The 14,272-nt window shown below is 34.9% G+C and overlaps 1 protein-coding gene across 2 annotated transcripts in view; it reads left to right on the top strand.

Moving 5' to 3' along the window:
* The window catches only part of GRID2 (glutamate ionotropic receptor delta type subunit 2), a 1,695,829-nt gene that overhangs the window by 1,525,392 nt on the left and 156,165 nt on the right, over window positions 1–14,272 (top strand). For both annotated transcript variants that reach the window (XM_021008407.2, XM_021008405.2), the window contains exon 14: window positions 5,266–5,432. In XM_021008407.2, coding sequence (XP_020864066.1) covers window positions 5,266–5,432 — 167 coding nt within the window. The remainder of the gene's footprint in view (window positions 1–5,265; window positions 5,433–14,272) is intronic.

Genomic DNA, 14,272 nt, shown 5'->3' with positions numbered 1-14,272 from the left:
GAAATGAATTACATAGATCACTATTGATTGATTCTGGCTTAATCATAGTACCATATGCCAGTAATTCACAATCATTTTATCCTCCACTGACCACTCAGTTAAAAACACTCAAGAAGTTTCACAGCTGAGCACAGACAGGTGGATGTGTTTTTATCTCTTATGCTTTTTTCAAATCTTCTTCCTTGGAAAGGCAAAATGTTTCCCATGGGGCAGTATTGTTTGTGCAAAGCAAAGCACAAGAAAACAAACATTCGTTTCAACTTTTCCCCCTATCCTAGATCACCTTATAGTTAAAATCACTAAGGCTTGAACGAATAAACCTCAATCAAGCAGACATTCCTTGCAATATGTCTCAAACGTAGGAAATCTGAAATATGCTCCAATAATTCTGGCAAATAGGCCATATAAGAAAACACTGCCAAAATACATTATTTAGATAAATAATCTAATAACATCATGCCACTGATCACTCTGTGCTTTTGTACCTCCCTTTTGGCATTTGCCACATAACAGTTTCTATTATAGTTGTGTGTGTGTGTGTGTGTGTGTGTGTGTATCTTATCTCCACACAATTGCTAACTCCCCTCAATTTCATCAATCCAACTTTTGCAAACCATAAGCATGATTGTTTCTTTGCCCTCTTTACATCATAGAATTGCACCATCCCTGAAATCCTGAATTTCAGATTTCTAGTCTCTAATCACAACCTCCATCCTTCTACCTTTCCCAGCCCTACCTCCAACTATATCTATGTTTATGTTCTTCATCCCCATCTCAACTACCTCTCTCTTGGATACTCATCTTTTTTTCCCCACATAATAGTATTTTATTTTTTCAAATTACATGTAAAGATGGTTTTCAACATTAACTTTTATAAGATTTTGAATTCCAGTTTTTTTCTCTCTCCCTCCACAAGGCAGAAAGCAATCTGATATAGGTTATACATGTATAATCATATTAAACATATTTCCACATTAGTCATTTTGTGAAAGAAGAATCAGAACAAAAGGGAAAAAAACCACAAGAAAGAAAAATTTTTTGCAAGTGAAAATAGTATGCTTTGATCTGCATTAAGACTCAATTGTTGTTTCTCTGGATGTGGATAGCAACCATCATGAATCTTTGGAATTGTCTTAGATTGGAGTGGGGAACCTTTTCATGTTGGAAGGCCACATTAATATTTAGCTGTAATCAAATAAGGCCACACTGAAGAAACTTCAATTAGATATAATTAAAATATACATTATTTTGTAAAAAATCTAACTACAATGTACTTATTAATTTCAAAGAATGAAATTATTTGTTGATTTCAAAGATAACAACCTTCTAATGACTGTTAAGTCTGCTTTTGTTGGAAAGCATGTGAATATTTGGTTGCAACATGAAGGGCCAAAGTTTCAGTTAATCCTCTAGATGGGTGTCAGTCATATGTGACCTTAAGAGAGTCTGGATTTGGGTTAGTAACGGGAATGTAAATTCACAGCAATAAGTAGTTGAAAAGCAAGAAAGCATTTTTCAGGGCATGTTGCCAAAAGTGTGGGTATTCTACTGCATTTTTCCATATTTCAATTGATCTTTCTTAGCAATAAACAATAACTTTAAAATGTCATCTACTGAGAGCTCAATCAACTCCAACTGTAGTTATTTAGGTGCCTTGGTGATATCAACTAGGTGAGGCTGAAATGCTAATTTGAGTGTGATGTCATGATTCTCAAAGTCAATGAATCTTTCATTATATTCTCCAATTAATAGGTCTATAACAGCTGAATATTCTTCAAATGAATCACATATACCATCTTGCTCATCAGTGACCTTTGCTAACTGGGGAAAATGTTCACCCAAAATTTCCTTTTGAAAAAGTGTTTTGAAAAAAGATAGCTTTTTTCAAAATGTTTGGATTTTTTGCCACATATTATATATAAACTTAGTTTTACCTTGCAAACAAATATTCAAGTCATTTTGATTTGACATGATATCACACAGAAATGTTACATTCCTATAGAAATCTTTCAATAATTCATATTGTTGATCATTTTTCTTAAAATTTAACTATCTGTTCTCACAGAGATAAAGTTTTGGCTAACACCTGTCCCTGTGATAGCCAATGCACTTTAGAATGATAGGGGAAATTCACATTTAATACCTCATCATTCAATTTTAGCATGTTACAAAACTGACCATGTTGCATTTGCACAAATATAGTTAACAAGACTTATAACTTATTGCAAAGTGTCACTTAAAATAATAGCTTTAGCACAGAGAATTTGCTGATGCAAAATACGATGAAAAGAAATGAGAGCGTCTGGATCTGTAATACTTTTTTTAAAATCTGTTTAATAAACCCTTCATGTTTTCCTGTCATGAAAGGTACACTGTCTATACATACACTCATTAAATTTACCAAATTCAGTCCAACTTCATGACATTGATCTTGAAAGTTGTTGAAGATGTCTATTCCCCATGTTCTGTTCACAAAACAGCCCAAAGCAATAACTCTTCATAGCAAAGAAAATCTTCTGTTATGACCCCAATGAAGTATAAAATCTGAACAAAGTCAGTAGCATCAGTTGAAAGTGATTGAATAATATATATTTTCCTTTTGAAGTTTTACATGAAGTTATTCTGTTAAGCTGAAGGCTAATTCATCCTGCTGATCAGTTATGGTTCTCCTTGACAGTGGCAGTTATTTGTACTTTGAAACATTATTGGGATCTAAGCATCCTACAACTTCAACAATGCATTCTTTCACAATTTCTACAACACTGAATGTCTTCCCTTTTTTCCCAAATATATAAGCTACTTTATCAGTTGCTTCAGGGGCATTATTTCCAGGACTTACTGTTGCTTGAAAAAATTGTCTTTGCTTTTGCTTTTCATCTTTTACTTTTTGTAATACAACCTTTCATGGCTCTCCCTCTAATTTAAAATATTTGTGGTCCTTATGAGTGTTATAATGCTGATGAGCATCGAATTTCTTTAATGTTGATATTGCAGTATCACAAAGCAAGTAAATCATCTTATCCTCAGCAGAAACAAGCTAAACTTGCAATTCCCAATCCTCATTGAAAAAAAAATCTTTTCTTCCTTCAGCAATCTCTAGGTCTTCTTTAACATGATGCAGAAAGAATTAAAAAATGCTGTTGAGCCATGTAACTATTCACAAATTCCATTTCAAACAAACACAGTGTACTGTTGTCAAAAGCTGATAACAGACTGGCACACCAGACCTCCATAAACTCTCGCCAACCAGCCTCATGTAGTAGTAGTACCAGTCAGGCAGGGAAAATTAGAGCTAAATAATGAGCATAGCAGCCATCAATTTAGCCCTTAAGGCTTACTAATATTCTAATTGTGCCAGTCAATCTGGGAGGATTATTTTGTTGAAATTTATTTTATTCTTTGGTATTTAAAATATGTTCCTTTAAAAAATAAGATAAAAATATAAAATATGAACAAAATGTATTAATAAGAAATAAAAGGATTTGTTCTATAAAATTTGGATTCAATCAAAAAGCCACACTTGAAGACCTGGTGGGCCACATGTGACCTCGGAGCTGTAGGTTCCCCACTCCTAGTTTGGATAGTGATTTTCATCCATCTTCTCACTCTTCATTTCTCTGGAAACAACTTTGACCCAATGAATCCACTTTAAAGTTACCACCCTAGAGTCCTCACACCCTCCCCAAATACAGACTTTACGCCATTTTCCAACCTATTAATCATCAATCTTAAATAACTCTTTCAAACAATCTGTCCATTTCTGTTCTTAAACTTATAAGATTGACTAAAGAGAGTCACAAAATTGAGATGATTTCACCTAGTATAAATTTTAGCTATGTTGTCTTAGCAATGACCTCTCTGGTACTAAGTAATCTTTCTACTTGACTCTTATTAACTTTATATGTCATCCCTCCAGTAACTGTTCCTAACCTTTTCTTCTATCTTCAAGGCCCCCAACAACACTCTAACAGTTAAAAGTTATTTAGCCCCATAAGTCACTGAGAGGCTTAAGGTAATCCAGAAGGAACTACTTCAACTCTCCTCCTCCACCCTTCAAAAGCATTCAGCAGCAGCACTCATTTTATCCTTTTCTACTGTGTCAGAAAAAGGTATCACTCTTCCTTGATGAGGTTAATCTCCTTTTTGGTATTGATCCCATTTCTCCTTCCCCCACTTTCAAATCCTTAATCCAGTCCTCCTCTCTCAGGCAATTTAAGTCTCTTTCTTATTACTGCTCCATCCTATTCACTGAACAATATGCTCCATTCTCCCCAATTCTAAAATAAAAAAATCTTCCCTACATGTTCCTCTCTCATTATTGTCTTATCTTTCCCCTCTTTAAAACTAAATTTTATTTGAAATTCATCTAAACCTGATGACTACATCCTTACACTTACTCTTCAATAATTTGCAACAGGGCTCTGGCTCCCACTATTTTAATGAAATTTCTCCCTCTAGATTCAACAACAACCTCCTAATTAGCAAATCCAAATGCATTTTCTGTCACCATCCACTGTGACCTGTCTACAAAAGCTGGCACTTTTAATTACTTCTTCCTGTTATTATTACCTTCATGTACACTACACTACAACTAAACTGGATTTCCTCTCATCTTCAGTACAAACCCTGAACTCTGAAATTTCTCAGCCCCAAGGTTCCCTGTGACTTGAAGGTCATATCAGTACCTGTGCCTTAAAGGGTTCCTTGCCCCCACTGAATTCCTCTGTATCCCTTAAAACTCAAGTACTATCTACTCTAAGAAACTTTGCCTGACAGTGAAATAAACCTCCCAAGATGGAGGCAAAATGGACTGAATAACTAGTTTATTCCTCTTAATTGCCTGCATTTATTTTTCACTGCTTTTTGTGATTAAATATGCCTCTATATTTTTCTCTCTCCTTTACAGTCTGTCTTGCACACAGATGCCAAAGTGATATTCCTAAAACATTTATCTGACCAGGTCACTCCTCTGCTCAATAAACTTGATGACTCCTTCTTACTTCTGGGAATACAAATACAGAAGGAAAATAGTCCCTTCTGTCAAAGAATTTATATTCTGTGTACATTTATTTCCTTTCGTGGAACATAACCCCCTTGAGTGCAGGGATTGTTTTATTTTTGGCTCCATATCCTCTGTTAATTCATTGCCTGGCACAAAAAGGCACTTAAATGCTTGTTGAATGAGTAAATGGTCTCTATTTAAATTTTATAATACTATGAATTAAAACTTCTTCCCTGTTCTTCCCTGTCCTTTGTTCACTACAGGTGAAATATGGAAATTATGCTTTTGTATGGGATGCAGCTGTCCTGGAATACGTGGCTATCAATGACCCAGATTGTTCCTTTTATACTGTTGGGAATACCGTTGCAGATAGAGGGTACGGAATTGCACTCCAGCATGGCAGTCCATACCGGGATGTCTTTTCACAAAGGTAAGATTTGGATTTGGTCCAAGTAAGGAACGGACAGAGAAGGGAAAGAAGCTATCCAGCCTCGATTACATTTTTTATTTGCTTAGTAAGAAAAGCATTTCATTTTCATTGAAAGTTCCACCTGTGAGTGGTTTTCACAGAGACACATTCTTTTCCTGAGGCATGTTCTGAAAGTACATGAACAAAAACTTATTAAAGCAGTGGTTTTTCTGACCTACTAAATGACAAAAGGAGAAGACACCATACAAATGTGACTTTATCCTAACAACTTAAACTTATGGTAATAGCTCACATTCACATGAACAGGAGGGGGCACATAAATGGAGCAGAGTTGTTATTTTCTGTTAGAATACCATTGAGTAGATAAGTCTCTTCAATATCTTCTCTGCATTTTTAGCATCTTTTTTTGTTTAAAAAAATGCCATCTGGGAAGAATGGTTACCTATTCTTAAAATATTTATGAACAAAAAGAATTTTAAAGAAAAGTTAAGTGAGAGAACGTTTGTGAGAATTTGTGTGAAGCTAGGAAATTTTGCATCTTAATGTTGCACAGGAAAGGAACTGGACTTTTAGGTTTTCTTGGTAAGCATTATAAGCTGACATTGGTCATAGGCAGGGGTGTATGTTCAATCAGTCCATAACCATTTATTAAACACCTACTATGTTTCAGGCACTCTTGTAAGCACTACGGATACAGAGATAGATAAAAGATAATCCATGCTTTCAAGGAACTCACAGTCTAATGGGTGAAACAATATGCTAGCAATTATGTACAATCAAGCTGTATACAGAATAACTTCTGCAAAAATCTAGAACAAAGATTTTGAATTATTAATGAGTTCCTCTAAGGAAGCTTCTGAAAGGATCGTTTTCTGAGATTATATTTTTCTAACAAAATGATAACCCTGGAAAGAACTCAGATATGTTATTTTATGCCTCTTTCTATTACCAAGCAACTCTAGGCCAAAGCTTCCTCAAAGCTATAGTGTCTTCCGTATTTTCTTCTCTAATTTAAAGATATCAAAAACTGAAATCAAATCATTGCCAACATGTTTGTTCACTAAAGATTCTTGAAAGATCTTGCCTCCTTCCTGGTTCACCTTCTGCACTCTTTTGTTTCCATCCTTTTTATATCTGTCACCAACAGGAAGATGAAGAATAACATCAGAAATACTAAATTCAATTCCAAAGACAGGCCATACATAGATATACAAAATGGCAAACGACCTCAGAAATCACAGAATTTTAGAGTTTGCCATCAAATGACATTATGTATGTAAAGTGCTTTGCAAACCTTAAAATTAAATATATATATATATATATATGTATATATATGTATATATATATATAAATACACACACTATATATACACACATATATACATATACATATACATATACATTATATATATATATATATGCATACACACATATTATACACACACACACACACACACACTAACTATAAGGAATCCTCACTATAATACACTGGACAAGAAGTCATCCACCCTCTGACTGAAGACCTCTGCTGAGGGAGATCCTACTTCTTCTCAAGGCAGCCCATTAAACTTTTCAATAACTAAATCTTAGAAAGTTTTTTTTTCCTGACTTCAGTGATAAAATTTTCTCTTTACTTGAATGAGTGAAGTTTCACTCATTTCTCCTTCTTCCATCCTCTGAGGGCAAACAGAATGAATATAATCCTTTGTCCATGTGCAGTTATTATATACTCCCTCAGTTTTCTCTTATTCAAGATGAACATCCACAGTTCGTTCTACTGACCCTCCTAAGACCTGGATTCCAGCTCTTTCACCATACTGGTTATCTCTTCCAGATCCTGTCCACCTTATCAACATGCTCCCTAAACTGCAGGCAGTTGTGATCTGACTAAGGCAGAATACAGAAGGTCCCTTACCTTCTTTTTCCTGGAAGCTCATCTCTCTGAATTGAGCAAAAGACCATATTACCTATTTAGGCTGTCAAATCACACTGCTATTTCATATTAAATTTGTAGATCAGTAAACTCCCAAATCTTTTTGAAACAACCACCTATCTAATCACTCTGCCCAAATCTTATATTTGTGAAGAGAAGGTGGTTACTATTGTGTTTGTTGTTGTGTGGAATCTGTGCATGTAACATTTAAAATGATGACAATACAACCAGACAGAAACATGGAACTGACATACAAGTGAGAAATTGGGCTGGAGATGTGGATTTGGGAATTCACACCACAGATTGGTATGAAGCCATGAGAAATCATCATTTCAATGAACATAACCATATATTGAAATGGATTTCCTGTGGATAAGGAAAAGATCTAAAACTTGACTGAATTCTGGACATTTATGACTCAGAGAGCATTTTCTTCTGATTGTGGGAGGGACTGTGATTATCAAGGGCTCTGAGCTGGGGGCAGCAAGGAAAGTTTTTTAACTAGTTTGTGACAGAGAGAAAAAGGAATTAGATGATTGTCAAGGAGATTGGCAGCTTGAGAAAAGAGAATATAAGAAATGGCCACTGGGGGAATGATCCAGGAAGCATATAAGAGATAAATTTTAAAAATTTCCAGTCAGTATCAAGCACCAAGTTGAAGCTTTATAGTAATTAAAAATTATAAATGAATAAGGAAATTGAATAAGGAAATAAAACATTGAAAATGTTTTAGTGCTAAATCTTCTTTTAAAGGTGTAACTATGGCCAAATCATTCAGCCTTCCTGAGTTTCCCCATACTTGGCCTTACAGAGGTTCATTATGGAAAGATAGACTAATAAAAAAAGAAAGGAAAAATGGATTAATAAATATTTTATTTCCAAACTGCTCCGACCAAAGACACTTTATAATGAGTTATTATCATTGTTGTTATAAATTACAATAATTAATTTGTGCCAAAACCAAAAATTCAGTTGGGAGTCATTTAAAAATTACTTGCTCATCTTTGAAATGTATCTAACTGATGTGTTTTTAACTATATACAGCATTTGTTTCAATATTTCAGTTTCTACTCCTGGGTCTTTTATTCAGAAAGAACCCCAAGATGCTAATATATTTAACAAATCAAGCCCAGTGTTATTTCCCTCATTATCTCTGTGGTGCTTCAGATATCATAAATCTAAGGGAGTGTGAGCCTCTAAACTACTGGGAAACAATAATAGATAAGCCCTTGAGCCTTTTTCTTCAATATACATCATGGAAAAAACTCTAATTGGGCCTTTCAGTGTTCAAGGATAACACTCTATTGCTTAATAACTGGGCAGGTAGCAAAAGAAAAAAAATCATGACTGGATGATATTTCTAATATCATTTTATCTTGTACTGTCAAATTTCCACATAAATCCACTTCTCAAGTAGCTGTTAGAAAAAGACTAGAAAGTGGGAGAGTCTATAGCCGTTCAGGGGATGTGGGAAGAACTTGTTGCTACATTATCAGAGAAGAAATTATAAAGCTTATTACCTTAGTGATCTCTTTCTTTATTATAATATCTTGGATATTAAATGCACACTAGGAATTTTAACACTTTCCTATGAAACACCTCACCTGAATCACTGATCTAATTCTTGGATTTGCCCAAAGCTAATCATTTCCATGCAAATGTTAGTGCTTGGGGTGATAAGAAACAGGTCAGTTACCTTGTCTTCCTAGTATCGATCCACACCAATCATTACTTACCTGAAAATTTGAATTCATGTTTAACATATTAAATGATTAGTTTTTACCTTGTATCTCAAATTTAGGTAGCTATTTAAATGAGAACCACAGTGAGGTAGAGGATCAATAAGTTTCCTTTGAAATACCTGGGTCTAAGTTCACCTCCGACACATATTGAGGCAGGGAGGTGATACAATGGCTATAGCGTGGCAGTTGGAGTCAGAAAGGCCTGAGTTCACATTCTGCCACAGACATTAGTTGTGTGACCTCCAGCAAGTCATTTAACCTCTCTGTGCCTCAGTTTGGCAGCCATAAAATGGGAGATGATAACAGCACCTACTTCACAGGGTTATTATGAGGATCAAATGAGTAAAGCATTTTGCAAGCCTTAAATTGTGTTTGTATGTGAGTGTTATCATCATCATCATCATCATCATCATCGTCATCATCATCACTTGGCAAATAAATCTCTTAACCTCTCAGTGGCCCCAGGAAATTGTCTAAGACCATAGGGTGCAGAACAAGTTTTGGTTTCATCAGTAGAGGATCATTTCCTCACAGTGAGTTCTCTGTATTCAAATCTGACTAATAAAAACGAAAATCACCCCTTCAGTTGTAAAGACATTAAATGTTCTATAGTCCAGCCTATTCATTTTTACTTGAGTAAATGACTAAAAACAAAGTCCTGTGGCTATAACTGAATTAATTTTTAACTATTATTTCTAGCTCTACCGCTATTTTTCTCATGTACTTAGACTCCAAAACAGAGTATCAACTCATTTCACTTAGTTTTATGTTAAAAGCCCCTCCAAGATATTTTTCCTCAATTCCTGGGTCTTTAGGATTAATGTGTCCAGAGCCTTCCAGATTTTCTTTTTGACCTTAGTCAAAAGCTTCTTTCCTTGTATCTCCTGTTCTTAATTACTATAATTAATTAAATGGGATAAACCAAGTTGAGGCTAACTTAACAGGTCTCAAAACCATTGATGAATTAGGGGAATGTCTACCCCAAGCATGGGAAGACTTCCCCTTGTCAGAATGGGTGGATGAGAACAATTTGTTCCAATGGCCATGAAAGCAGCTGAAGCAGGCACTGTGGAGCATCTAGAGCTTGATCAGACATCAAAGATGCCAAGGTCATCTACTGTATTCCAAGCCATTGCCAGTAATCTTGATTTTTGTCTTACCACTAGACTTTGCTGACTCAGGAAGAAAGAGTAAAGCTGATGACTTTATGCCACTCTGCCTCACTTAAATCCAATTCAGCCACAAGTCAAGATATCACCCCATGATGTCATTGGTCTTCTTTGAAAACAAAGGAATGACAACAAGTATAATCAGTAAAAACCAAGAAAACATACCCAATTTGTCTTTCTAGCTTCCTTGCCTAAGATCTTCCCCCCTTTCTATTTCTCAAAATGAAGGCATGACACAAAACAAAATATCTCTATAACTGAGAAGTACAAAACACCTTATTTTTTTTTCCAAATAAGAAGTTATTTTTTCCACGCATTTTGCTAAAACAGGGAGGGGAGTAGCAGCTTCCTTTCTTGGCCAACCTCTCCTCCCCCATACTCCAAACTCTGTACCAACATCATTTGAAAATGACATTCAGTCTTGTAGGTCTATAAGATTAGGTATACCAATCAGTCACTTGGACTGTCTACCTATTGCTGCTTATGTTAATTATGGGATCAGTCCATCTCATTTTCTGATATTCTTACCAGGAATGTGCTAAAGTTAATAGTTTCAACTGGTTTTTTAGTTCACTCCCTAGGGTTATCTGAGTATTCCATTGTGTCATCTGCAAAAAATGATAGCTTTGTTTCTTATTGCCTATGTTTTTTCTTTCAATTTCTCTTTCTTGCCTTATTGCTATAGCTGGCATTTCTAGTACAATGTTGAATAATAACAGTGATAGAGGACATCCTTGCAACACTCCTAATCTTATTGGAAAAACTCTATACCCATAATTTATACCTATTATAGATAATGCCAATATCAATTGACATCTTTTCTGCAACTTATAATCTTAAGGAGCTTCACAACGATGAGAATGACTTGCCTAAGGTCACACAGACAATATATATCTGACACAGAGCTTGAATACAAGGTTTTCTTGGTTCTAGGATTCATTCTTTATTCACTTTCCCAGGAGCCTCTCCACATTGTCACAGTCTCGGTAATTCATTTTTATACACTTTCCCTCCCCTCCCCATCTCCATTTTGATGGTTAGACCAAGCACTCTCACAACTCTGGATTTCACTAAGGAGGCTTTGTAATTTTCTAGGGCTCAATATAATTTGTAAAATATCTACTGTGAATAGGAGTATTTGAAGAACGCTTACATTAAAAGGGAATTCATCTTGTATTTGGACTTTGTTCAGAACTATTTCAATGACACTAGTAAATATTCTAAATTGGGAATGTAAGTAAAGGGATTAATGAGTGCCAGGGAGTCAATGATTTTTTTATTTTTTTGTGTAAGAATTACCTTTTTTAGGATTCTTTAAATTTTCCTCTTCTTGGCACAATTATATTTTGTGATCTCTTTGTAGACATCTTTCTTATTTTACATATTAAAATTAATTTATAAAAGCAAGGTCTTGAACAGCACAAAATAAGCTTATTAAAGGTTATTTGAGGAGGTATTATGGCATAGGGAATAGGGAACTGACCACCAGGCCAAAAAGATCAGGGATAAATCTGACCTCTGACTCATACTGGCTCTATGAGCCTGGGTAAGTAACTTAACTTCTCAGTGCTCCAGGCAACTTTCTAACACTACAAGTTGCAGAAAAAATGCCAAACTGAATTAGTGGAAGGAGTTTCCTCACCTGGAAGTTTCTTATACCAACAAAATCATTAGCTTAATTTCTATACCTATGTTTGGTTTATTGGGAGAGAGGGGAGGTTAAAGCTGTATCCTAGGTTGGTCCTCTCTCCATCGTCTTCTAAGAATTTCCCAAGTAAACTTTCCTAAGAAATGCAGACAAAGCCAATATTTTTACTTTTATCCATTTTCTCTATTTTAGTTGAAAATTTGTAATGAGCAGGTTAAGTTGAAGCATCTACATAATCTATCATGCAATGTCTCTCATATTCTAATCTGATACTTACTATGACCTAAATAAAGCTCTATACAATAGATCAATAGTCTGACTACACTCAAATAGCTATTCTGAAAACAAAAACTCCCCATCTATCTAAAATACCTAAGATACTGTTACTTTCATTTTTACGTTATTATTTGGTTTTTTACATGGCCAATATCCTTTGGCTCATCTTGAAGAAAGCATTCATTGATGTAGCAGTATGAAGCTTCAGAGGCTGTTCTTAAATACCTAATGTTCCATAAGGAATAGACAAAATTGATGGCCACAAAGTACTTGGGAAATAATATACAAGGGTATAAAAACAAATGGAAACTTCTTAAGCATATATTCTGGAGAAGTTCAGAGAAAGTGTGCTAAACAAAGTTGTGGATGACATAAACCTGGGGAGGCAGCTGAATATGCTAGATGACAGAGTAGCATTCAAAAAGTTCTCATGATTATGTCAGTGAACCTAGAACAATAAGGTTAATACATAAAAATGTAAGTCAAGTACTTATTAATTTTCTATTTATTTTCAGTTCCAAATTCTCTGCCTCCCTCACCCCTCCCCACCCATTAAGAAAGCAAATATGTAGATATAGATATATAGATATTTGTGTATATGCGTGTATGTATGTGTACATAAGTATGTGTGTTCATGAAAAAATTCCTACATAAGCCATGTTGCAAAAAAAAATAAGCAAGAAAAATAAAGTGAAAAATATGCTCCAATCTGCATTCTGCGTCCATCAGTTTGTTTGTTTTTTTTTTAATCTGGAGGTAGACATAATTTTATATCATGAGTCCTTTGGAGTCATGGTAGATCTTGGCATTGAACAGAGTTACTCTTTCACAGTTGATTTTCCTTACAATATTGCAGTTACTATGCAGATTATGCTCCTGGTTCAGCTCATTTCACTTTGCTTAAGTTCATTTAAGTCTTACCAGCTTTTTCTGAAACCATTCACTTAATCGTTTCTTATACCACATTAATATTCCATCATAATCATATATTACAACTTCTTCAGCTATTTCCCAAATATTGGGCATCCCCTTTATTTCCAATTATTTACCACCACAAAAAGAACTGCTAAAATATCTTTGTACTTTTCCCCCATTTTTTATCTTATTGGGATATGCACTTATTAGTAGTATCGCTGGGTGAAAGGGTATGCACAGTTTATAGCTGTTTGAGCATAGATCCAAATTATTGTCCAGAATGCCTGGATGCGACTCCACCAACAATGCATTAATGTGCATATTTTTCCATATCCTCTCCAGCATTTATCATTCTCCTTTAATGTCATCTTAGTTAATCTTAATAGGTATAAGATGGTACTTTAGACTTGTTTTAATTTGCATTTCTCTAGCTTATTAATGATGCAGAATATTTTTTTCATATGACTAGTGATATCTGATTTTTTCCTGTAAAAATTGCCTGTTCACATCCTTTCATCGGGGCAATTAAGGAGTGCAGTGGATAGAGGGCCAGGCCTGGAGTCAGGAAGACTCATCTTCCAGAGTGCAAATCTGACCTCAGATACTACCTGTGTGACCCTAGACAAGTCAATTAACCCTGTTTGTCTCCATTTCCTCAGCAATAAAATGAGCTAGAGAAGAAATGGCAAACCACTCTAGTATTTCTCCCAAGAAAATCCCAAATGGGGTCACAAAGAGTCAGACATGATTGAATAACAACTACTACTAAGCAATCTTCTTTCACATTTTTTTATTGATTTCCTTGATATTCTTGACCTTGTTCTTCCAGATGGATATTATTATTTTTTCCTAGCTCTATATAGTAATTCTTTGGTAATTTAATTGGCATGGCACTGAATAAGTAAATTAATTGAAGTACTATTATTGTTTCTACCATATTGGCTTGGCCTATCCATGAGCAATTAATATTTCTCCAGTTATTTCTATCTATATTTATGGTTTGAAGACTGTACAGTTGAAGACTGTAATTGTGTTCATAATATTCCTGTGTGTGTTGGCAGATAGAATCTCAAATATTTTATACTGTCTGAAGTTATTTTAAATAGAATTTTCTCTCTCTTCCTGCTGGATTTTGTTGGTAATATATGGAAATATGGA

This window comes from Phascolarctos cinereus, unplaced genomic scaffold, assembly GCF_003287225.1.
Source record: "Phascolarctos cinereus isolate Bilbo 61053 unplaced genomic scaffold, phaCin_HiC Scaffold_9;HRSCAF=440, whole genome shotgun sequence".
Classification (NCBI taxonomy): domain Eukaryota; kingdom Metazoa; phylum Chordata; class Mammalia; order Diprotodontia; family Phascolarctidae; genus Phascolarctos; species Phascolarctos cinereus.
This window is presented reverse-complemented; position numbering and strand designations above follow the sequence as displayed.